Source organism: Peromyscus maniculatus, chromosome 7 (assembly GCF_049852395.1).
Source record: "Peromyscus maniculatus bairdii isolate BWxNUB_F1_BW_parent chromosome 7, HU_Pman_BW_mat_3.1, whole genome shotgun sequence".
Classification (NCBI taxonomy): domain Eukaryota; kingdom Metazoa; phylum Chordata; class Mammalia; order Rodentia; family Cricetidae; genus Peromyscus; species Peromyscus maniculatus.
Genome location: NC_134858.1, coordinates 51423667 through 51449233, shown reverse-complemented (window position 1 = coordinate 51449233; position 25567 = coordinate 51423667). Strand labels below are relative to the sequence as shown.

Below are 25567 nucleotides of genomic sequence, written 5' to 3'. Positions count from 1 at the left end.
AACAAATAATAACAAAGTACAAATTAATAAAACTGAAACAAAGTTTCAAAGAATCTGTAAGTCTCAGAGCTGGTTCTTTGAGAAGAAAAACAAGAGAATGGACCTTTGGTCCACCTAACCAAAAGGGAAAAAAGCTAACAGAATCAGAAATGAGCAGGAAAATAGAACAGTGAACTCCAAAGAAACAGCAAAACCTTAAAACCCTGTAAACTGGAAAACCGGAAATACATGGTTGAGTTTCTTGGCTCATCCAAATTACCAAAGTTAAACTGAGATTAACAACCTAAACAGACCCATAAGACAAGAGATTGAAACAGTAATAAAAAGCCTTTTGTCTAAAACAAACCAAACCAAACTAAACCAAACCAACCAACCAACCAAACAAACAAACAAAAAAACCCTCAGGCCCAAACATATTTGCAACAGAATTATACCTGATTTTCAAAGAACTACAACCAGTACTTCTTAAATTATTCAAAAACTATAAATAGAAGGACCAATCCCCAATTTGTTGTTAGTTTTATTCTAATACCCAAACTAGGTAAAGACAGAGGAGGGAGAAAAATCTCAAACAGAATACAGGTGCATCAAGATCACCACAATCAAGTTGACTTTATCCCTGAAGTGCAGGGTTACTTCAACATACATAAACCAATAAATACATTTTTTTGAAAACAATATGATACATATAAGTGATCCCAAAAAGTTCCACCAGAAAACTAGAAACAAAACACTTTCAGCAAAACCGTAGGGTACAAGATCAACTTAAAAAAATTAGTAGCTTTCTATACACCAACAACAAGCACACTGAAAAAGAGGTCATGGACACATTCCCATTTACAACAGCATCAAAGACAGTAAAATATCTTGAATTAAGCCTCACTAAGGAGGCAAAAGATCTACAATGAAAACTTTAAATAACTTGAAGATTGAGAAAATAAACACTAGAGTAGAAATGATACTGTGAAAATAACCATCCTACCAAAAGCAATTTATAGATTTAATGCAATCTTAATCAAAATGTCTATAACATTCTTTATAGAAATAGAAAAAAAATCCTAAAATTTATATGGAACCAGAAAAGATCCTTTACAGCCAAAGCAATCTTGAACAGAATGAATACTGGAGGGATTGCCATTACAGAGTTCAAGATACATTAATAGAGCTATAGAAACAAAAACAATATAGTACTGGCACAAAACAGACATGTTTTGAAATGGAAGGCCCAAACATGAGTACAACCATCTCATATTTAACAGACAAAAAACATGCACAAGAGAAAAAAAAATCTTCAATAATTGGTGCTAGGGAAACTGGATGTCCAGATGCAGAAAAATGAAATTAAACTTGCACCTACCACCCTGTGCAGAAATTATCTCCAAGTTGATCAGAGACCCCAATTTTAAACCCAAAACACCAAAAATGCTAGAAGAAGACACCTACACGATCTAGGTGTAGGAAAGGGCTTAATAAATTGGACTTCATTTGCCCAAAAATTATAGCTAACAATTGACAGGTGGGACCTCATAAAACTAAAAAGCTGCTGTACAGCTGAGGAAACAAGTGAAGAGACCTACAGATGGAGAGATTTGTTTTCTAGCAATACATCTGACAGGATTAATATCCAGAATATACAAAGAGCTAAAAAAATAGAATCAAGGAACCAAATGGGCTAGAGATCTAAACAGAGAGTTCTTGATAGAATAAAAATGTCTATGAAATACATCAAAAATGTCCATCAGTTTTAGCATTTAAAACAGCTTTTGAGATTTCATCTCAGAATGGCCAAGATCAACAAAACCACGGACAGTTTCTGTCAAGTTGTGGGAAAGAGCAACTCTCATTCACTATTAGTGGGAATAAAAATCAGTGCAGCCACTCTGGAAATCAGTGTGGATAATCCTCAAAAAATTAAAAAAGACGTCTGTCTTTTGACCCAGCAATACCACTTGTTTGCATATGCCCAAGGTACTCAGCATCTTATTCCACAGGTAACTTGCTCGGCATTGTTCAATGCTGCTGTATTCACAATAGCTAGGAAATAGAACCAGCCTAAATGTCCTCCAACAAATAAATGGGTAATGAAAATGTGGTACATATATACAATGGGATACCATTCAGTGCTAAAGAAAAATGTAATCATGAATGGGTGGACCTAGAAAATACTATATTTAGTGAGGTAACCCAGACTCAGAGAAACACCACCTGTTTTCGCTCATCTCCAGGTCCTAGCTCCAAGGTATATATGAATATACAACATGGAGTAGCCACAGAAACCAGGAAAGTATAAAAGGATCATAGATGGGGGTTGGGGGTTGGGAGGAGAATAGTAGGATACTGGTGATACAAATTGGAAAATGGAAAAATGGGCAGAGGTCTCCAACTGGGGGTGTGGTCTATACAGAAGGTGTGGGGGAGGGACAAATAACTCCAAGGTTGTTTGGTAAAGCCTCAAGGAATATTAAAGTAAAATTATATGTTATATGTGTGTGTGTGCATGTGTGTGCATCTACACACAGAGAGAGCTTAAAAGAAGTCATGCCACTTGACAGTCTTTCCCACAAGAACCAACCCCAGCACCAGGCATGAGAAACTTCCTTTGAATGGCTTGTCAAAGTAGTTCAAGCGACTCCCAAATAATAGACTGTTGCTCTTGGTTGCTTTTCCGAGGTTGAAGGCAAGTCTGACTGCTTAGGACACCATATAGTTAGGACACAGCAGTTGGATGATCTGAGCTGCACCTCACCTGAAAGCCTCTTCCCCAGTGACTTCCACGGTACCAGAAACTACTAAGCCAGCTGCAAAGGGAGGGAAGCAAGTCAGTCCTACCAGGCTGTGACACCTGTGAACCACAACAGTGACCAGCATGGCAAGATACCTGTAACAGTGCAGTAAGTGACAGTCCCATTGTAGTAACCAACAGCCGTGTAATAAATATATATATATATATATATATATATATATATATATATATATATATATATATATATATAGAGAGAGAGAGAGAGAGAGAGAGAGAGAGAGAGAGAGAAATAACAATACACTTGTTTCTACATGTGATTATGTTCAGGATAAATTTATTTTACTAATTACAATTGTTATTTGCTGATCATTTGGAATCTGTGGTTACAGATGGGAACTGTGTGAGAAACAAGACATGGTGCTGTGAGAATGGAAGAACTCCGTCCCTCGCTCCTCCTTCAGGGAGCTTCACACCAGCTAGGCAAAGGTCAAGTGTACTTGGTATGGCTGGAAGACCATGGCTGACTTTTCAAGAACTGTGCTTTCTCATTTGACATTTCACCTTTTGGTAAAGAGACTTTGAAGGAACCCAAGACCAGAAGCATCCAGCCTGGAATACTTCCCCTGTCCCATCATCTCTTCCACATGATGCACTGAGGCCAGAGGCACCTGTACATTAGTTGGACTCTATATCGGTTAAAAGAAAATGTTTTGATGTATCTGGCCTAGCTCCAAAACTGGAAGGTATGATTTCTAGTGGGATGGTATCCACTTTAGATTTGAGAAGAATTCAAGAATTATTTGATTTCATATAGAGAGATGCAAAGTGCTTTTAGAACAACTCTGGCATTAAGTGACAGTGGGGATGATTAAAATAATATCTTGACTTAAAACACAAGGCTGTGCTTCCCATTTCAGCAGTGAGCCTGAAACACCTGTGTGTGTGCATTTGTGTATGTGCACGTGTGTGTGCATTTGTGTATGTGTGTGTGTGTGTATGTGTGTGTGTGTGTGTGTGTGTGTGTGTGTGTGTGTGTGTGTGTGTGTAATCAAGAAAGAGCTATCAATCTGTCAATCCTGTCCATGTCTGGGCCGGGTGAGGTTTCCCGTGTTGTGTGTGTGTTGAGTGATATAGAATGAAGTATTGTTTGCAAGAAAACAAAATCTTAAGTCTTCTTCTGTAAAGACAAACTGTCATTAAGCCTCAGTCAGCCTCATTTGTTTTAATCCTACTGTATACCATAGCAAAAGAAACAACAATGAAAAGAAGCATGTAAAAAGCTCAGTCTGAGCCTCTCTAATAGTGAGTGCATGGTTCCTCACCCACAGTTAAGAGAGACAAAGAGCCACTGTGTCTGTGGTGCCAGCACTCAGGAGGCTGATACAGCAAGATCACTTGACCCCTGGGTAAACAAATACCCTGTTAAAAACAAACAACCAAAAAATAGACGAATGCCGGGCAGTAGTGGCACACGCCTTTAATCCCAGCACTTGGGAGGCAGAGCCAGGTGGATCTCTGTGAGTTCGAGGCCAGCCTGGTCTACAGAGTGAGATCCAGGACAGGCATCAAAAACTACACAGAGAAACCCTGTCTCAAAAAACAAAACAAACAAACAAACAAACAAACAAAAAGACAAGGTATTTGATAGTTCAGATACCAAAACTGTGTGAGCTAATTCAATAACTAAACTATTTTGCTTGTGATATATGTCCAGTTAGTATTGTATCAATTCTCAGTAATACTACTAAGTAATAGTAAGGGAATTATGTTTATATCCAGGTTTACTGTACTCAGAAACAGTACCACGTATTTGTACATTTTGAAGGAACAATAGCATTCATTAGACACTGAAAAAAACAGGAGAACTCCTCATTGCAACAGCTGAATCTGAGAGAATATCTTCAAAAGCTGTGACGACTGGTGGACCAACCAATGGAGAGGTGGAGAAGCTTCGGGGCCCATTAGCTTGAGAACTCAGCCAGTGCACCACTAACAGCTGCCTGGGTGTTTTCAGAGGTCGGGAAAATTTAAATAGTTAAATATGCACACCCCAAGTCTTAAAGTGCTTCCATTAAAAAGATCAAAGCAGGCCACGGGGCCCCAAAGCAGGCCACGGGGCCCCTGAGAATGGGTTTGGGTCCAGAGAAGATGTTTCAGAACACACACACTGGAACAAATTGTTGTCCAGTCTTTCCTGGACAGTTTCTGTAGTTTCTCTTCCTGTCTTCGGGGGCAATGAAATTCTCAGCTCCCTCTTGACCTCCATGGCCCTGCCTAGGACTCAGTGCCAGGCTGAAGGGCTTGGCAGAAAACATGCCTGTTTAAGGATGTGTAGGAGCCAATGAAACGATCATTTTCTTACTGTCCAAGAGGAACAGATCAAACCTTGAGAACCATTTGGAGAGAATACCTTGCTGACTGGAGGTTCACTTACTTCGTTTGGGTGGTAAGGATTGGGTAGTAATGTTTTGGCATTTTTCAGAACTGCCATGCTTCGTGGCTGTCATGGTCTGCAGTATGGTTCTTTGGTGCAGGAATGTGACGCCCCTTACAGGAGTGGGAGATAGATTGACTCTGGCCTTCGAGCCAGATGTCATCCCGCATTCTAGAGAGTGACTGCACATGATGCCTCTCTTCTGAAAAACCATCATGTCCCCAGGTTCTGACCAGACTATTGCCCACTCAGTGTTTAACACTCTGATAGCAATCCCGTAGCCTTGGCAGGAGTGGCCATGAGCTGAGGAATCCGTGTTTATGCTCCCCAGCAACAAACAGGCATGATTAGAAATAGACAGGCCCCTAGAAGGGCTTGATGCAGTTTCGTTCAGAGACCTGAGCCTGCAGCTATTCCCAGGTTTCACTAATCTTGGGTTTGTACTTAGGAGCCAAAAAGAATGACCATTCTGTGGTGACAGGTGCACCTCCAGAGAAAAATACCAAATCATGGAAAACATGGCACCTTAGAAGCCTTCAGAGCCAGTGAGAGCCTTCTCTAGATATCAAATGTAAGTCATTGCCCATGAGTTCATCCCTCAAGCCAAAGATAAATGTGTTTACATGTAGGGGGGAAAAACCAACCAGAAAGCAATCTAATATATAATCAGCCAAGAATCATAGAATTTCATGCAGGTAGAGGAAATTGTTATCAACATATTCAGGTGTTTCATATTACCAATGGGGAAACTAAGGCCCAAGGAAGAGAGCCAACTTTCCGAGTTTGAGGAGGAATCTCGAGATTTCAGCCATTTTCCACTTCCAATCTGTAGCTATCTAAGCAACCCGGTTTAAAGGGGGGTCGCTGCTTGCACGAGTCCCGTGGCATGGGTTATGCTCCGAGTACCTGGATATCCCTTACAGACAAGCTTTCTGCAGGGCTCGCACAAGCCCCAGGGAACACGTGGAGTGTAATGAAGAAACAGGCAGCAGCCTATCTCTGGCTCGATGCTGCTGATGAAAACCGTACAGGATAAAGCATCAGATGGCCGTCTTCCCATGAATATAAATGCTGATCCCTCATGTTGTATGATAACATGGCAAGAACAGTTGAGGACATTCTGAAATCAAAGTTTGCGTGGATCTGTTTTCCTCTGAACAGATCAAAGGCAAACGTGACCCTCATATCTTTGGTGTCGGTGACGTAGAGGATTCCCTGAGCTATGAAGGCGTTGCCAGCCTTGGATTTGGGGTACGTGGTATTGATGTGTTGCAACACAGAGAATGTCCTCTCATCCAGCTGTGCTACAAGGATGCTTGAGCCATCCACACTCGAAGCATAGATAATCCAGATGCCCTTCTCATCCACAGCTATGTTGAAGTAAGTCTTGGAATTTGCAAAGAGGTATTTTCGATCAAAATACAAAGCATTTTCAAGCTTCAGAGTCTGGGGTGTCTCTTTGCCAAATTCAAATCTGAAACATGATTTTAAAAAATAAGTTAGAGCAGAGTAGCCATGTCTGTGGGCACAGGCGGTTTGTTAGGATCCTTATAAAACTGAATTAGCAGGGCCTGGACCCAGACCTGATGTTTTCTGTGGCCAAAAAAAGGCAGCTTCTCTTCAACTTGCCTTTCAGTGTTCTGGGCAGCAAGGCTGTGAAGGTCAGTGACTAGCCTGTGCTATCAGAAGCAAGGGAGAGAGCAGTGTGGTGTTAAAGACCATCCTCAAATTATTGATGTAGCTGAGGATGGCCTTGAACACCTAATCCTCCCGCCTCTGCCTGCCAAGTGCTAGGATTACACACAGCAACACCACGCCTAGGTTCTGCAGTACTGGAGATCAAAGTCAGAGCTTCAGACACTCTCTCAACTGAGATACATCTCTAACTCCTAAGTCTGGGTCTTAAAACCCCCAAGTCTTCTGGATATTCCTTTTTTTTTTTTTTAAGACAATTTAAATTGAGAGAAAAGTCACCAGCTGAGAAGAGATAGAACAAAGGTTGTGAAGACAATTTTCTTGTCCGATTGGGGCTGATAAATACAACCACAGCATGGAATTCCACATCCCTTAGCTTCTGGGGTCTGATTTCTCAGACTCCAAACCGAAATCGTATCAAAAAGTGAATTACGATTCAAGCGCTACCTATAATCGGGGAGTGAGTCTATCTAGACTATTGGGCTAAAAGAAAACACCAGAGGGCGCCATTGAGCAGCAGACCGCAGAAGGCAAGGCGTGTGTGACTGTGATAGGCCTTCAGGAAGTACGGCAAACAGAACGAGACTAGAAAACCCGAAGTGAGCTGAAAAGCCGCCAGAAAAGAGCAAGCACTTGGGAAGGGCTCCGCAGTACCAGCTCCCGAGTGCTGGAATTCTGTGCTGCTCTCTAGCCCCGTGGGGCTGGGGGAGGTGTCTGCCGCCCCTCCTTCAGCTCTAGGCTTGCGGCTTGATAAAGATCCCAGGCTTAGGACAGGTTCCCTACCCAATCAGCTCACCCAAGCCCGGCGGTGGCCACGCAAGACTATAATCTCCAGTACTCGGGAGGAATAGATGGAATGCCCCAAACACATCTAAACCACTGCAGGAGACAGCACACACCACACACCGGGCGGGCGCAGCGTGAGACCTGTGAGGAGTCCCAGCAGGGCACAGGGGTCCGTCCAGGCGGCTCACCTCACTATGGTGTTGGAGCCGCCTTTGTGGTAGTAGAGAGAGTTGTTGTAGACCGCGTGCCCACAGCCGTGGAAGTAATGTGGGAGGTGGATGAGGGTGGAGCTGCCATTGAGAAGTGCGGGCAGGTCTTTGAACTCCTTCACCATGATTCCTGCAGGAGAGGGACGGGGAGGCTGTCACCCACCCGCCCTCACAGCCCTGCGCGTGAAAAGTCGGGCTACTGAGAGAACATTGTCCCGTCCCACCCACCCCACTCTAGAAGTTGTAAAATCAGGTGGCACAAATCCATTCCAGGAACAAATCCTCGGCTCAGTTGTGCTTGCTGGCTCCCACCTCTTGCTACCTGCCAAGACCACTGCTACTCCTACACAGCATTTCTCTTTTCCTTTGAACCCCAACCCCTCAGCTTGGTAGGTGAAGGTTATTATTGCACTGATGAGCTGGTGCTGATGAAATAAAGAAGCAGCTCTTAGCTTCTTTTCAATCAATGTGTACTGTCAGACCCTTCCTGAATGAGGCCATTGTTACTACAACTGGCCACTTCAATCACATCTTTTGGGAACAGTATGACTGGTCCTGCGTTCAGACATGAAGAAGGTTCAGACATGGAGAAGGTTCAGACATGGGAGGGTTCAGACATGGGAGGGTTCAGACATGGGAGGGTTCAGACATGGGAGGGTCCAGACTGGGGAGGGTTCAGACATGGGAGGGTCCAGACTGGGGAGGGTTCAGACATGGGAGGGTTCAGACTGGGGAGGGTTCAGACTGGGGAGGTTCAGACATGGAGAGCGTTCAGACATGGGAGGTTCAGACATGGGGAGGTTCAGACATGGGAAAATGGCTGAGATGGCTCTTTGCCTTCTCCCTTGGCCTCTGTCCAACAAATATGTGAGAAACCTGGCCCTAAATACTCTCACAGGATGGTATGAAACTCAGAGAACAATGGATGGTGGGCACAGAATTTGTCTTTTATATCTAAGGCTGTATCACATCAGATCTTAGAGCCATATGGTTAGTACTTGTGTGGCATAATTTGTCTCATATCACTTCCATGTTATTGTTATTTGATAAAACCTGTAGATGTCATACTGTTTATTTCCTTCTGCCTATTATGTTAAAACTGGAATGCTGGGCGGTAGTGGTGCACACCTTTAATCCCAGCACTCAGGAGGCAGAGCCAGGTGGGTCTCTGTGAGTTCGAGGCCAGTCTGGTCTACAGACTGAGGTCCAGGACAGTTAGGGCTACACAGAGAAACCCTGTCTCAAAAACACCAACCAACCAACCAAACAAACAAACAAAACCAACTGGATAGTTTACATTGCAGTGGTCATGTCCCTGGGACTGAACTACAATGCTTGCACCCAACACATCCAAAATAGGAAATAGTGGTCCTCCCATTCAGTTGTACTTTCTAAAATAAAGAGCCGTACACCAACACTAGTGGGGATTTTCAGATAAGACCGGAGGAACGCAGGCAACAGATAAGATCACAGCACCAGACGGACCATCTCTGGAGGGAAGTACCTGAGAAATGTTCAGTCACCCAGATACGGTCATCACTCTTGTTGGCAGACTCTCTTATCCAAGTCCCAAAAGTCTCCCTGACTTTTAGTACTTGGGCTGGGTTTCCAATGGAAGTGATCATGGCTTCTGTTAGAAGAAAAGAAAGTTGCTCACCTGACAGTTATGACAATTAAGGCATCCAGTTTTGAATTTCCAGACAATTTTTGTGTGTGGTGCCAGGGATTGAATCTAGGGCCCGTGAAGGCTGGTGAAGCACACCCCAGCCCAGGGCACCACCCCAGCCCAGGGTGCCACCCCAGCCCAGGGTGCCCAGGGTTTGTACCTGTTTGTGGAGAATGGCGTTCATTTACTTTCTCATCAGCTTTCCCCACCAAGGTATCGTCATTTGGTACGGCACACGTCTCACCTAAAATGGCAGCAGTGAAAACTGTTGTCACAATGGGGCTATAGAGATTTATATAGGAGCCTCCACGTCCCCGCAAAGTCCCAAACATAGCCATTATGACATTTCCACATGTTTCCTGGTTGCTTGCTTTTTAGCAATCCCCAGCCCGATGATGTCCAGCAGTGTTTCACTCTGAGAGCTGGGTTCATTCTCTAAAATCATCTAGAAAGAATACTATTTCTTTCTCTTTCTTTCTTTCTTTTCGGTTTTTCAAGACAGGGTTTCTTGTGTAGCTTTGCACCTGTCCTGGAACTCACTCTGTAGACCAGGCTGGCCTCGAACTTACAGAGATCCACCTGGCTCTGCCTCCCGAGTGCTGGGATTAAAGGCGTGCGCCACCACCGCCTGGCTCTTTTTTTTTTTTTTTTTTTCAGTGCTGAGGACCAAACCCAGGGCCTTGTGCTTGCTAGGCAAGCGCTCTACCACTGAGCTAAATCCCCAACCCTGAAAGAACACTATTTCAAACAATGCAGTTGTTTGGAGAAAGTCAGAGAGAATCCCAGGTCAGGGCCCTCCTCCATATCTGCTGCTGAAATGACAGCCCACGTTGTCCCTCGTGGTTTAAGACAGGAAAGGCATTCTGGGTAACCTCTCAAGTTCTAAATCCATGGTTGAAATATTTTCCATTGTTACGATCCTTTGTTTCTAGGGCACTTTTGAACTGAGCTGAGCTAGGTAGCTCCTTGGTTGTCTGTTTTCCATCTGTAAGCCAGACACAAGGATGCCAACACCCTAGGATAGTCATGGGAATCAGAAGAACGAGGTACATAACACTGGCAATATTATCTGCCACTGAGTGGCAGAGGACAGCAGATATAGCTTAGACATGGTAGACATGGGGCTCTGGGTTCAACTTGCCCCCGACACACACACTAAGACTGGTGATGCAGACGCTTTAATTATCTCTGCGGACAGCTAACCAGTTTGACTGCTCAGCTGTCTTCAGGTTTTCACCCTCTCAGGAATTTGTTGCTACAGTTAACAGCTTAGCCCTCAAAGATGCTGCCCTCAGGTGACCTGGCGACACTGTGTTTAGTTGTAGCAGTAATTAAAAAACAAACCAAATAAAACACGTTCCAGGGAGCGGGGAGAGGTTTGTATGGCCAAGAAGGAAAACTGGCATGGAGATAAGTGCAGAGAGAGTGTTGAGGGAGGGGTGGTAGGTTCAGACTGGCCTGTCCACGGTCCTCATGCCCAGGGTAGGTGTTCAGACTTCCTGGGAGCATATTGCAGGGAGGAATCTCATTTAAACAAAATCTCCCGCTTTCAGAATTTGCTCACAAAGTCTGGAAGGGGGATTATTAGCACCAGGAGTAGGTTCCTGGGGGCAGGGCTTGGCGACCTGAACACTGGCTGTTGAACGTATTTGGCTGCCGAGGGCCTTTGGATCTTCTGCTTCCAGGAGGCCCTGGAGGTCCAGGGGGTCCAGGGGGGCCAGGGGGGCCTTGGTCACCTTTGGCACCTAGAGAGAAGGAAAGGGAAAAACAGAAAAAGGTTTTCACGGAGACAGTTTCCCATTAGGGAAAGATAAGTGGGCAGCTCTGGAGCCCCCCTGTGTGTACCCCTTCCTAGAGATGAGCCCATAGTAGGTCCTGATGATCCAGTCTATGCAGGATCTGTGCCGAGAGTTTTGTCAACCTTCCCTTCATTCTTCCAAGTCCCTCTGTGAGGTGGCAGTGGGTTCCTCTCAGGAGAATTCTGCTAGGGAGTGGTGGTTAACTTAAGGTCACAAGTGACTAGGGCAGGATCCCGGCTCCAGCGTCTCTCAGCAGAGCCCGGCCTCCATTACTGCAGTTCCAGGGGATCCCAGTTCTGACTGCTTAGAATCGTGAAGGAACTCCTTCTTCCTGTCCTCTTCCTTCTCCTCTCCTCTCCCTTCTCCTCCTCTCCTCCCACCTCCTCTATTTCTTCCCAACCTTCCTCCTTTCCCGTACACACCCCATCCTTCTCATTCTCCTTCTTGTGCTAGGGAATTTAATCCAGGGCCTCTTACGAGTTAGGCGTGCACTTTATTACTGAGCGACACCCTCCTCTTCTAAGGAGCTTGATGACCATCAACCCCAGAGCCAATCAGAATGCCTGTGAGGAGATGCTCCCCTGTCATTTGAAAGGCTCTCTGAGGGCAGTGAAACTCCATGAGCCTAGCCAGACTCTACCTCTGTTCACGTCGTGACCTTGGTCCTACCATGTAGTCAAACTTGAAGCAACTCTGCTGCCTCAGCCTCCCCATGCTTGGAATCTCAGGCAGGAGTCACCACACCCTACCAACCAGGGTAACGAGTTCGATTACTCCTGCTAAATACCAGACTCGGACTTGTCCACCTGGACAAACGTGCGCAGCTTTGAAAATACAGAATGCCGTGCTAAGCATGATGGTTCACAGCTACAGTCCCAACATTTGGGAGGTGGAAGCAGGAGGACAGGGCAAGGTCAGCCTGCTACACAGCGAGTTCCAGGCTAGCCTGGGATACAGAAGACCTTGTCTCAAGCAAACAAGGAAAGGACGAGAATTCCAGAACCTGCTACAGAGCAGAGGGCCAGAGAAGATCAAAGCCACCAGGGCAGCCCGTGGGTTGGACAAGGCAGGTCTCTGTGCCCTGGTGTCGGGAGGAGCCAGGCCAGCCTACCTGTCAGAAGCACGTCGTTGGACACATCTCCCTTGTCTCCCTTTTCACCTTTCTGCCCCGGCGGGCCCTCATTTCCAGGAGCACCCAGCTCACCAGCGTCTCCCTTCTCTCCCTTTTCCCCTGGATTTCCTGTAGCTCCAGGTAACCCTGTGGGGGAGGGGGGGTTGACGTATTAACATGTGTACACGATTTTGGTTCACTGTGTAATGATTGCGCTTTTGTAGAACAGCTTTGTAAAACAACCACAAACCTTCACCACCCTTCCAGGGATGCTACCATACACTCATCATGGATGGTGTCCCCCAGAGGCTCTGGGGACGACTTTTAGGGAGTCTGGCTGAGCCACTACGTTGAAGAGTGAATCGGGCCAGCGAGGAGGTGAGGACAGTTTGAGTGAGGCGCTGTCCCCACAGAAGGGGAGCGTGTTATTAAGGGGACCCCGTCAGCAGAGCCACCGACATCTGCGCTCTCTATTTCTCACAACAGAAAGAGGGGCAAGGCTGGGCAGTCACTGCAGTGTTAGCCAAGTTTAGAAATGGTGGTTGTAAGTGAGGCTGAGCCAACGCCGGAGGGTGGGTGACCAGCTGCCCCCGCTTCTTGCCGTCCCTCCCCTGCCATGGTGGACTGTAACCTCCAACTGCCCGCCCAAATAAACCTTTTGTCCCTCAAGTCGCTTCGGTCAGCCATTCTGTCGCAACAACAAGAAACTGCGAGAAAATACGGGGAGTAAGATCAACACGTGATGGTCAGTTAATGTTGACTGCAAATCAGCCTGGCTCCTTGAGGCTTGGCTTTTTGTTTTATTTTGTCACTGTTTTCCCTGTGGGTCCACGGCCACCTTTCCCGGGACTAGTCTAGTCCCACTACTAGGGTAGGACTTTTTCAAGGCTCCACCCAACACCCCAGGCAACACACTAGAATTCAGCTTTCAGGGGAATTTTCTAAATGTTAATTTGTAGCCAAAAATAAACGTCCATGTTCCAAGTTACCCTAAATGTGTTCTGAAGCTATCTGCCTGACACCATAGACTCCGAGATTGGAGTCATTCAGTAAATGTAATTCAGTGTGCTGACAAGTAAGGAAAAGCATATCTCAATGGGTGCAAAAGGCATTTGGTGGCATTCAGCATGCAGTCTCAATGAACCTCGTCAAACTGGGAATAAACAGGAATTCCCTCATCCTGCAAAAGAGAAGTCTATAAGAAATTGACAGTTGACATCATCTTTTCCAGTGAAAGGCTACATACATTTCCCTTAATAGCAGGAAAAAGGCAAAGTTATTCATGCACATCAGTTTTGCTGAACATTCTACTGGATGTAGAAAGCATGATATTCCAGAGAAAAAGAAATACAAGGCTCACTGTTTGGGGAGTGGACATTAAAATGATCTTAATTTAGGGGCTGAAGAGATGGCTCAGTGGTTAAGAGCACTGACTGCTCTTCCAGAGGACCTGAGTTCAATTCCCAGCAACCACGTGGCAGCTCACAACTGTCTGTAACTCCAGTTCCAGAGGACCCAATATTCATGGCAAAACACCAACGTACATAAAATAAAAATAAATAAATAAATAAATAAAAAAGAAAAAACCAAAACCAAACTAAAATGATCTTAATTTGGAGCTAGCCTGGTTGTTTATGTAGAAAATTTCAAGAGATCTATTAAAAAGAGCAACTTGAAGTCACAAGTACACAAGTACCCAAGGGTTCTGAGGAGGAAAGTGGGTGTGCAAAACCATTGTTAGAAACTGACTGTTTTGGTAAGCATGCCCTGAAGATACTGCCTAATGTGATGTTACTCAAAGTGGGATTGCAGACATCAGGGAAGAGCCAGGCGCATCTGTTAGTGCAAGCACATCGTTCCTCTCAATGTCCGTCACCGAGATGATGTGGAATCTTCAGCCTTCTAAATTACCTGCCCCTTCCTTGTCTCTTCTGTAGACTCCGTGGAAGTAACCCCCTCCCTAGGTCCCATTCATTTGACTAATTCCTGATTAGTCGATCGCTGGGATAGCTAAGTCTTTCCTCTGGTTTGTTTGTGTTTTAAGATCTCACTGTATAGCCCAGGCTGGCCTCAAAATCCCAGCAATGCTCCTGCCTCCCTTTGGGATTCCTGGTGTGCACTATCACACCTGGTTTATGTGAGATTCCAGACTAAAAAAGCCTTGGGAGGCTTTGTGAATGCTAGATGAACGCTCTGCCAACTGAGTCAGATCTCCAGCCCTCCCTCTAGTTTTAAAACCATATCTGGAACATCCTGCTTTATATCAACCATGTTGCATTCCGTCATAGCTGTTCTAAGGCAGCATTTCTCAACCTGTGGGTTACGACCCCTTAGGGGGTCAAATGACCTTTCCACAGGGGTCGCCTAAGACCATTGGAAAACACAGATATTTATATTATGATTCATAACAGTAGAAAATTTAAAGTTATGAAGTAGCAATCACAATAATTTTATGATTGGTGGGGGGGGTCACCACAACATGAGGGGCTGTATTAAAGGGTCTCAGTGTTAGGAAGGTTGAGAACCACTGCTCTAAAGGAATACAAAATAATCCCAGGTTGGAAGGCACTTTAGAATTCACTTAGATCAGTTCCCATCCAATCCTCAACCTTGTCTATACTACCTGCTATTCAGTTGGCTCTGTTTGTTTGTTTGTTTGAAACAGGGCCTATGTAGCCCTGGCTGTCCTAGAACACACTCTGTAGACCAGGCTGGCCTTGAACTCACAGATCTTCCTGCCTCTGCCTTCTGAGTGCTGGGATTAAACATGTGTGCCACCATGCCTGGCCACAGTTGGCTCATCTCAGGGCTTTTCAGTGACAGGTTTTCTCCTCAGATGGCATCACGGGGGCTGGGCTTTAGTCAGTCAGTGGTAGAGTACCTGCCTAGCACGGGGATCTGGGTTCAGTCTCCAGCTTTACAGAAACATGAAATCAAAATGCAGTGAAGAAAATACCACTAACTAGATTCCAGCTAATCATAACAAATATCTCGAGCTGGGCCTGCTGGCACATGGAGATTGGGAGTTTAAGGTCATCATTGGCTACACAGAGAGTCTAAGGCAAGCCTGAGCTACCTGGGACCCTGTCTCAGAAAACAACAAAAATCTAAATAAAAACTGCGAACTCCAGGCATCACTGAGGGGACACAGTGGAGGAGGAAGTCATGAGGGACAGGTCTCCCCATCCAGCACGGACACGTGCTCTACCTACTGTATACTTACAGTCAGAGCAATACAGGGACACTGTTGTTGAACAGGGAGCCATGGCTCAGGAGTCGTCTTCACAGCAGTACTGAGAAGTACTTACGGCTCTGGGTCATTCCTGCTCAGGGGCACTAGGACTTCTGGCTGAAGAGTGACAAAAGCCCTTATCGGGGCCCTCTGTGTGAGAAGGTCTCCCTTTGTCAGTATTTTAACCGAGCCGTTCAGCATGTTATCTGAAGGAGACAAAAGGCTGGGTGGTTGCTATAGAGTCCCGCCTGCACAGTGCGCCAAGTGCTGCCGACACCTTCTAAAGACTGTGCAGCGCCCTTTCAGCAGCACTCAGGGAAACAAACGGTAGCTGCTGCTGACACCGCGGCGGCGTCCCAGCCCTTTATTTTAACTCAAGAGCGTGTCTGCACTGACACCTGATCCTTTATCTTATCCCTCCCTCGCACACCTTTTATTTCCTTTCTCAAAAAGGCCACACGGGTAATAGGGAAGCGCTCATTTTGTAATGTAGCCCTGACAGAGGCAGTGTTAGCTATCAGAGCCTTTGTTTGAGGGTGTAGTGTGCATTACACCTGGGGTGTGCGGAGCCATTTCCAGCTTTTGGTAAAAGACAGTGGTGAACGTTTTGTCTACATGCAATCTGTCTTTGTCATGTGTGTGTGTGTCTGTGTGTCTGTGTCTGCGTGGTGTGTGTGCATTCGCAGGCCAGATGCTGATATCAGGTATCTTCTTCTACCACTCTTCACCATATTGCTTTTAATTTAAAAAAAAAAAATGCTGGCACATGCCTTTAATCCTAGCACTCGGGCAGAAGCTGGCAACTCTCTGTGAGTCTGAAGCCAGCCTGGTTTATAGAGTTCCAGGCCAACCAGGACTATGTAGCGGGACGTTGTCTCAAGAAAACAAAAGAATGACTGTGTGTGTGAGTGGGGTGGGGTGTGCCCACGTGGAGGTCAGAGGACAACCTGTAGCGGGCAGTTCTTTCCTTCCACCATGTGGGTCCTGGGAATTGAACTCTGGTCATCCGACTTGTACAGAAAGCATCTTCTCTGTTAAGCCATATGATTGGCCTCATCATACTTTTTTGAGATAGGGTCTCCTTACCGAACTTGGAGCTTGATATTTTATCTGGATTAGCTGGCCAGCAAGCTCCCAGGTAGGACCCTTCTGCCGGCCCCTGTCACTCTCCAGCAGGGACTGCAGGACTACACTACCACATCTGCTTTTGTTTTTTAACCACCACATGTGACAAAGCATCCTCTGTTGGCAGTTCACCTTGGCCACCCACTGGCACCACCCAACTACCATTCACTATGTGTGCCACATCTTCTACCCTGAGGCAGGTTAGGGCAGAGCTGCTGGCCCGGCACAGTGACAATGTAACATGGCATACACCTGCAGCCTGACATCATTTGTCCCATGACTCCTCACCGGCTTTGAGTTACAATTTTATCCCCGCCTAACTCCTGAGGGAGAAACAGCTCTCCTGTTTTCTTCTGGGGTCGCCCACTCAAAACAGATAGTTCCACAAAGCCTGTGATAGCTCCAGGCTGGGGTCAGTTTCTCTGTCTTCACATCAGGGGGTGAGGGAGGACAATTTATTTTGGGCAGTACCATCTGTCACTAACTAAGGCAAAGGAGAGGGCCAGAGGGTGCCATGTAAAACCCAGTCTCAAGCCATGCATTCGGAGGAGGGCATTATTTTTGGTTTTCTTAAAATGAGGATTTGATTTTTAGAGAAGACACTAGAACATTAACTCTTAAGTGAGAAAAATATGAGACAGATGGAAAGAAAGAAAACACTTGGTTCTGAGGCCCTGGGATGTCAGACTTCACAGAAGATGTTGGTACATAATTGACAACGTTAAGTCTCATTCCTAACTCCAAAATCACCTCATGCGGGGAATTTCCCCTCAGCATCCTTTTGGTCAGGACATCACAGAAAGGAAAATAAATCAGGCACAGAGAGACCATACAACATGCTCTCACTTGTATGTGGAGGTAAGGTTGATCCCAAGGAGTAGGAAGTAAAGCAGTGTTTGCCAAAACCTGGACAGGCTTGGGGGCACTGGAAAGGGAGTTTGATCTGTACAATCAAAATGAAAAATGAAAAAAAAGAAACGATGCTGACTAATACTAACCCAGGATTTACCATGTGCCCGGCCCCAACACCTCATATGTACTAACTCATCTTCCCACAAACACTGGGAGGTTAATAGGATCAGTGTCCCCATTTTATGAATGGGGAAACTGGAACACAGTGATCATGTAACCTGCTCAAGGGCGCACCCCTGGCTAATGTGGAGCCAGGGACCACACCAAGCCTCTGGGCTCCAAGTCCACTTTTGTTCTCCTTGTTTCTGAAGTTGGAAGCTGTGAAGGATGCTGGTACTTCTGGAAACACTTGGGTTAAAGTCTTAATTTCTGCTTCCTTGGGTCAGTCTTCTCTGCAGCTGCTATGGTTTAGATACGAAGTGTCCCCAAGAGGCTTATATGTTGAAAGCCTGTGCCCCCTCCCACCCCCCCCACCCCCCACTACACACACAGATGATTGGACCATGAGGATCTGCTGTTGCCAGTACGGAATGGCATTATTGGGGTGCTGGTGGGTGGGGCTTGGCTGGGGCAAATGATCACTCAGGTCATACTTTTGACAGGCATTTTGTCCCTCACCATTTCCTGTGTTGCTCTCTACTTCCTGGCCGCCATGAGGTAAGATTTCTCTTGCCATGCCCTTCTGCCATGAGGCTCTGCCTTACTTAGGTCCAGTGACACATAGCCAGCGGCCATGCATGGAAAACTCTATACTGCAGGCAGAAGTCAACCTTTTCTCCTTCACACTGCAGAAGCCATCTTCTCCACAGGGGCCTCCCCTGCTTAACACCTTCCCAGTATTCTTTTTGGATCCCTTTGCTGACCCCTTTCTAGGGGTCACTACATGTTGCTGTCTCTTAGGGTTCCCCTCCAGGCTCCCTCACTAAGTGATCATCCTCATACTTGCCCACAGGCTCTTGGGATGACTCTCTAGGTATGCTTCGCATCTTAGGGTTCCCTTCCACTGGACACCTACATCTCCAAGCCCCCTGAATACCTCAAGGCACCTCAGCTTAGCACATCCCGTGGTATGCCCATGACTTCTTCCCTAAAGCCGAGTTCGGCCAGTCTGCCCATCTCAGAACCAGCAGCCCATCAGGTTCCAGCCAGGCAGGACAGTATTGAACCTCCTTTGTTCCTCACTCTCTCTTTTTATACCTTATCAGTACCACTCAAGTCACACTCAAACATCATTCCTTTCCATCTGCTATCCCTGCCTCAGCTCCCTCCCACTCCCGAGATGGTGCCACAGTGTTCTCCAGGTAGCAGCCAACATGGTATTTGGAAAGGTAGGTCTGATCCCTGAGACCCCTCAGGGGCTTCTCACTGCTCCCTAGATACTGCTGGACTCCCCTGTGGCCCTGTGGTCCTCTTCTCCTAAGCTCTCCTTTGGCCCAGGAACAGTTGAAGAGGGCAGGATCTGCTTCCGGGTGACCTGGGCAAAGCCTCCCTGGCCCTCAAACACAAGCTGGCTCAGCATTGAGCAGCCATCCGGTGATCTCTTTCCACAGGGCCTGGTTCTTCAGATAACCCCAGTCTCTCTGTCTCCAGAACACTCTGAGCGTGACTTCCCATCTCTCCCAGTCACAATGCCAGCCTCATGAAGGGGCTGCGGCTCAGAGACCCATCTCCTCCAGGATGACATGGTTTTGCATGGTGAGCGACTTGATATAAGGGAATTCAAAGCTTTCAACCCAGGCTTGGAATCGAGGTCCTCCATCCACCCCCACTTAAGGAGAGGGTCTCTGGAGTTCCTATTACCTGCATGAAGACTAGACAGCATCAGAGAAGACATAGGTGCCCTCCCCCACCTGACTGGGGGCTGGCATGGGTTATCTGTCTCAGGAAAGATTATCCTCACAATCTTTCCTCACAAGATCATGGCTGTCCCTTGGGCTCATTCAAACTCCAGATAGAATCATTATTAATGCGAGCTTATTTCTACCTCAGATTCAATCGTTCCCCATGGTCATCACTGACAATCCTTATCTATAGGAAAAGGGGGGTGCACAGGTTTCTGAATGGGACTGAGCCATGACTCCCTGCATGTGAGTAATATTAATGCCTTTTTCCTGTTAGGTGTCCTGGTCAGCATGTTTCAGTGAATTTTCAGAGGGAAGAGGGACTCCCTTTGTCTCTCCAAAGGCTAATCAGCTTCATCACTTCTGAACCAGTGTCTAAGACTAGTACCTGCCCCATAAGCATGTTTTCCACAAGTGAATGAGATGTTTTGTCCTTCTTGTGGTTTCATGAGGTCGTGACTGCTTAATTACATGCCCTCAAGACCAGGGCTCTTTCCCTTTCTATCTGCCTCAGATCCACTTCCCACATGGTGTTCCCCACCCAAGCCTGCCGCTGGAATATTAATTTTCTAGCCTTGATCGTAAGTTCGATGTCTTCCCAGGATAAGCCAAATGGCTGCGCATTCTTGTAGTCCATTGTTATTCTATACTGATCAGCACGGACGGTTATAATTATTATCCTGCTCTGTAATTCCAGTTGTAATTGCCGGCCTGCTGAGGTCCGAGTTGACTTGGATGATGTGTGCCCATTGTCATCTGTGTGGCTGCCCCTGGAAACACAAGCAGGTGGGCTTGCCAGGGGGGCAGAGGTGCTCAGTGGGGCTCATCCTTTCCTCGGCTCTCGCTTAGAAAGCTGATGGGGATAGCAGAGGCACTGGGAGGGGGACCTGTCAGAGGCACTGGGAGGGGGAGCGGATTTGAAAGAAGCATCTACTACCTCTCCTAGCCCAGGACCCATCCAGGCTTGTGGAGCTAAGAGACTTCACACAGAGGACCTGGTACAGCCTCTGGCTAAGCTCTACCTCTCTCTGCCTTTTCACTTAGTGGCCCTGCCCGATGTAAAAAAAAAAAAAGCCCTCTACTGTCTGCGAGTCCCCACCTGGCCATGTGCCCGCTTTCTTCCGAGGAGTCTTCCTCGGCCATCTCCACAGCCCCCATATGGTGCTGAGAGATCTCCAGACCCTGTCTCACCCTGGCCAGGCCTCACGTCAGACCCCACCCCAGCCCCCACTTCTCCCTGAACACAGCAGACACCTTGGCGGCATCTCTGGGCCTTCACTGTGCTCACACACAACAGCCCAGAGAGGTGTGAGTGGGGGGGGTAGGGGAGGGGCTGGGGGTGGATGTGAGCACAAGGGGTATGTGTGAGCATGGGGCGGGGGTGAGCACAGGGGGTGGGGTGGGGGTGGGGATGGATGTGAACACAAGGTGGGGGTGTGAGCACTGGGCGGGGGTAGGCACGGGGGTGGGGTGGGGGTGGGCGTGGATGTGAACACAAGGTGGGGGTGTGAGCACTGGGCGGGGGTTGTGAGCATGGGGTGGGGGGAGGTGAGGACACAGCCCGCTCCCATACATCTCCAGCTGTAGAGAGAGAAGTCAGTTCCTAGGGGGCTGTCCTTTTTGCTCTGACATAAACATTTGTTCCAAAAAGAAGCTTCTTGGCATCTTAACACAACAACTTCCAGGTGGGAGTTACATCAGTGCCCACGCAGACCATGAAGAGCCCCGTCTCCTCGGCACACAGTCCTTCCCAGTACTACCCATCTGAACACGGTCACAGAGACAAGACACAAAGGAATTATTTGGCAGAAATGCCCAGTTACCCATTTTTCCTCTCTTCCCATTGGCTCCTTTTTCACCCTTTGGTCCCTGGAGACCAGGCTGTCCATCGGATCCATTGTGTCCTGGTAACCCACCAACTCCTGGGGGTCCTGTGCCAAAGCATAGAATAGGGACCGTTAAAGACATCTTCACTGCAGGTGATGTGATTTCCTTTAGCCAGGGAGACAGGCAGCATCTATGGCATCTCCCACATCTTCCTGCTTCCACCCCCGCCCCGAACCTGCTTCTAGAACAAGGACAGGTAGAGGGTCTGGGGAGGGGGGTCTCAAGTTAGGGACACAGAAAAAAAGCTAACATGCCGCCTCGCTCCTCCCCTCTACCACCTCTGGTCCTTGGATCCTGGGGCTCCAGCTACCCATAGTTGCCCCTTGAACTAGGAAAATACAAAATGGGTACTTACCTGGTGGGCCAGGTGGTCCTAGAGTAGAAAAAGGAATTTAGATGATAAGTCACATGAGGTAGAAAGAAACCAGAACCACAAACTCCCACTTTCCTTATATGTCTTAAGTACCTGCTAAGGAAACAATCCCACACCATTTATTTACAGCTTATTAGGTTTCCCACAAAGGGCCTTAAGAACAACCCAGCAAAGACTCATTTGCTAATCAAGCCATTTTGCTTCCATTTCAACAGACCTAGAATAATTTCTGAGCTGGTTTCATTGTAGATTCATATATCAATTATCTTTGAAGAGGTCAAACTAATTATTTTGGGACCAATGGAAACATGATGGCCCTGTGCAGCCCCAGAACAGGGCAGGTGTCAGCACATGGAAGTTCTGTCACTTCAGAGCAGAACACTGGCTATCACTAGAACACTTCCAAGAGCTTCCCCGAGCCACTTTGTCTCCTCCAGGTCACCGAGGAGTAACCCAAGCACAGGCTGGCTTTATGGACCCGTATTTTGTTGCATGAAATAGCCTGAGAAAGTCTGAGAGCTCAGGTCAGGTAACAAATACCTTCTTTAGTGTGAAATGATCCAAGGACCTAAGTGGTTTGGATGAATCATTTACACACTGAGCAAATGATTTTGCTTCCAGAAATAGGCATGTCTTATTGTCAGCTAGACTGAGCACTTGGGCGAGCCAGTGAGGCTGGGATATGAGAGGACTGAGTTCCCTGTGTTTCTCTAGAGCATACATAATGATTCCCAGTCTGAGATTTTGACCATTCACAAGGCAAGCATTTCTAAGCATATATCATGCGTACCTGATTCCATTAAGGAATATCAGTTCTGGTATCTGCTATGTTCATAGTCTATATGAGGACAGGAGACCTCTTGAAATCGCAAAGCAATATGAGAGCTCAGTAAAGAAATAACTCCCAGGTTACTGGGGAAGTTTCTGGGCACACTGAATTCTGGAAAGAGCTCCTGAGAAGGTGATCTTTGGACTATGGTCCCAAAGGAACATTGAGACTGAGAAATCAGCATACATGGGCCCAGACAGAAGCCAAGGTCTAGAAGTGGGAGGTATTAAGGTTCAGGACGGAAGAAACAATAAAAGAACTGGCCATGCTTGTGTGGACAGAGATGCAGTTGGGCAAAGCAGTGGATGGGCTGGGCAGGTAGAAGTCAAAACAAGACGCACAGACTCTGGGAGGTGGTTCCTAAGCAGGGTATGCTGCCAGGACATCGGGCTGAGGCTGAGATTCTCCCTTCAGCTGGGGGAAAACTGAGATAGAGACGGAGACAGGGAACACAGAGAAACAGGGAGGTACACGGTGTGTGGGGGGATACAGAGAGACCTTTGAGGTGAAAGTTCGGCAAAGTTGTAGATAAATTTGACTTTAAGTTGCAGAACAAAGGCTAAAAATTCAAAAAGTATTTCCGTGGACTGAGGAAGACTCCATGTCCAATTGGAAGGAGGTGGGAGGATTTTAGATAAATGGATCCAAGAACACTGGTGAATAGAGTCTAGGGACATAGAACTCTTGGAAGAAGAGGTGAGTGTAGCTTTCAAAATGCAGTGATTTGCAGGGAAACAATGCCTTTTACAGTAGCCTCGAATTTTTTTGAGGGGATAACTCTAACCAAGCAAGTGAAAGACTTGTATAATAAAAACTTTAAGAAATTGAAGAAGAGACCAGAAGATGGAAATGTCTCCAGTGCATTGGTTGATATAATGAAAATGGCCATCTCACCAAAGGCAATCTACAGATTTAATGCAATCCCCTTCAAAATCCCAATGCAATTCTTCATAGAAACTGATAGGACAATTTTCAGCTTCATATGGATACACACACACTGGAAAGGCCAACAGTGAACACGGGGCAGAAGATGTCAGCAATCAGCTTCTCCACAGGATGGAGCCAAGCAGAGGCATGGGATGACGGAAGGAGACTCTGTAAGCTGCATGTAGAGCATGTCAAATGGGCGTCTGCAGCTTCCAGCAGAACCCGACAGTCATGTCAGGGGTGAGCGTTAGTGAGGAGTCCCGGTGCTGTGTGTTTGGGATTGTTAGCTCTTCATCGTCTTCTAATAGAGCCCTTCTACTACAGTTCCCTGAGCCCCTCTGACACCTTGTCTGCAGCTCTGTGTGAATCCGGAGACTCGCCCACCATGTTTCTTAAAATCAAATGTCTGGGTGCCACTTGGAGAGTCTGATTCGTTCTGAGTTGAGAGTGAGGCCCAGAACCTTGCTTTCCACCAAGCACTCCTGGTGCATGGCATGTGCACGGGGTCATAGCTCCCCTAATAAGTGGTGACAGTTTCCTAGAAAAATAGTCACCATCAGCACATCCTTAAAAGGGTCCCCGGAGAGTGGCGCTTCTGTTAGGAAGTACAGCACATCCAGCTTGGCCTCTAGGACCTCAGAGGTATCCTGGCACACTCTTCTTGAGGGCCTATGCTGGGATGACAGAGGTTCCAGGTCGCCACAGCATGGTGCTCTGGGTTCCTAGGAGGGCCATCCAAGATTCACTGGGCTTTGTGAGGTGAAAACTTCTGGTGTGTTGTTAACTCATTGAGGTTTTACTGTCTGTTAACCAAGGCATGATCTATCCTGTATTGGCAAATAGATACCTCTCGCTGTATAATGATTTGGCATGTGCCACGCTGGTGCTATTTCTCAAGCAGTGGGTTTCTACTAGCAGACACAGAAGAATCCTGATGCAGGCAAGACACGCAGGCTTTACAGTTACGGGGAAGTAATAACAAGGAAGAACAGCTTCAGGATTTGGCACTGGTCAAGGATAACACTACAGGCTTCTGGACTACCTGGCTCCGTCCACAATGGCCATTTCAAATCAAGGGGAAGAGAACTATCCCTGAGTGTCTGTAACTCCCCCCGAGAGATCTCCCTGTTCACCTGACCCGAGGCACCCGGAAGCATAGCATGACCACAGAGGAAGGCCCCACACTTTCCAAGGCCCGGGTCTGCTGTTTTAGAGGGCGCTAAGGGGGGAGACAGCTCCACAGACCTGAGGAAAGCTGGGGGGAGTCTGCAGCCCTGGCTTTCTCTCCTCTCCAGCAAGCGCCCCCTGGTACAGCTTTTCTATCTGTGGAGTTACTCCTCAGCTTCCATACACTTTTAAAAAAGTTTTAAAAAAGATGAACCTACTGAAAAACTAGGCCTTTCTCCAGGGCCCAAGACCAGCTCTGCCTACATCACTCTCCTGCCCAGAAGCCATGCTAGTCTGTGGACCGAGGCTCTCTGCCTGCTACCAAAGTTGCCCGGTTCAGTCCCGGGTCCTGTTCACCCTTCAGTCCCCACCCCCAACAGAGACAGTACGGTCTGTCTCAAAGCACCCACTTGCTTTAGCAACTTAACGCTTTTCGTACTTAAGTTTTTAATTGAAGAGTTTCTGTGTAAAAAGAGACCCAATTTCAAGCTGACATGAAGGGAGAAAGTGCTAGCTTTTGAAAGCGTGTTCTGAGGTGAGAAAGAATTACCTACTCAAGCCGTTTCCACCATTCCCGCTCCAAGGCGTCGCTCCCCTCTAAGTGGTCTCAATAGCTCCATCCTGCGCTTTCACTGTGAGCCTGGCTCTCAGGTCTCCATAAAAATCAGAAAGAGGCTTTTTCTGTGCCTCTCCACAGGCTTTTGTGCCTGTCGCTCCCTCATCTGAGCATTTCTGTAGCATTCATTACCGTCACACGTGGGAGCTCTGAAGAGGGACCTCCACGGATGGAAGGAAGGCACTTACACCACTAGAGTTTCAGGACAAAGGACC

General features: G+C 47.0%; 1 protein-coding gene and 1 long non-coding RNA gene across 2 annotated transcripts in view; one reads left to right on the top strand and one right to left on the bottom strand.

Annotated features, from left to right (window-relative positions):
- Window positions 1–301: 301 nt before the first annotated feature.
- LOC143274255 (uncharacterized) lies at window positions 302–3640 on the top strand. The gene is made up of 2 exons (XR_013052745.1): window positions 302–2891; window positions 3133–3640. It is a non-coding gene; the product is annotated as an uncharacterized LOC143274255 (long non-coding RNA).
- Window positions 3641–5862: 2222 nt separating this feature from the next.
- Window positions 5863–25567, bottom strand: part of Gldn (gliomedin) — a 40925-nt gene continuing 21220 nt past the window's right edge. The window contains exons 3-10 of the mRNA XM_006971585.4: window positions 21796–21813; window positions 21377–21484; window positions 12444–12590; window positions 11159–11278; window positions 9694–9777; window positions 9372–9497; window positions 7847–7997; window positions 5863–6651 (exon numbers count right to left, since the gene is read on the bottom strand). Of these exons, the coding sequence (XP_006971647.2) occupies window positions 6171–6651; window positions 7847–7997; window positions 9372–9497; window positions 9694–9777; window positions 11159–11278; window positions 12444–12590; window positions 21377–21484; window positions 21796–21813 (1235 nt within the window). The 3' untranslated portion in view covers window positions 5863–6170. The remainder of the gene's footprint in view (window positions 6652–7846; window positions 7998–9371; window positions 9498–9693; window positions 9778–11158; window positions 11279–12443; window positions 12591–21376; window positions 21485–21795; window positions 21814–25567) is intronic.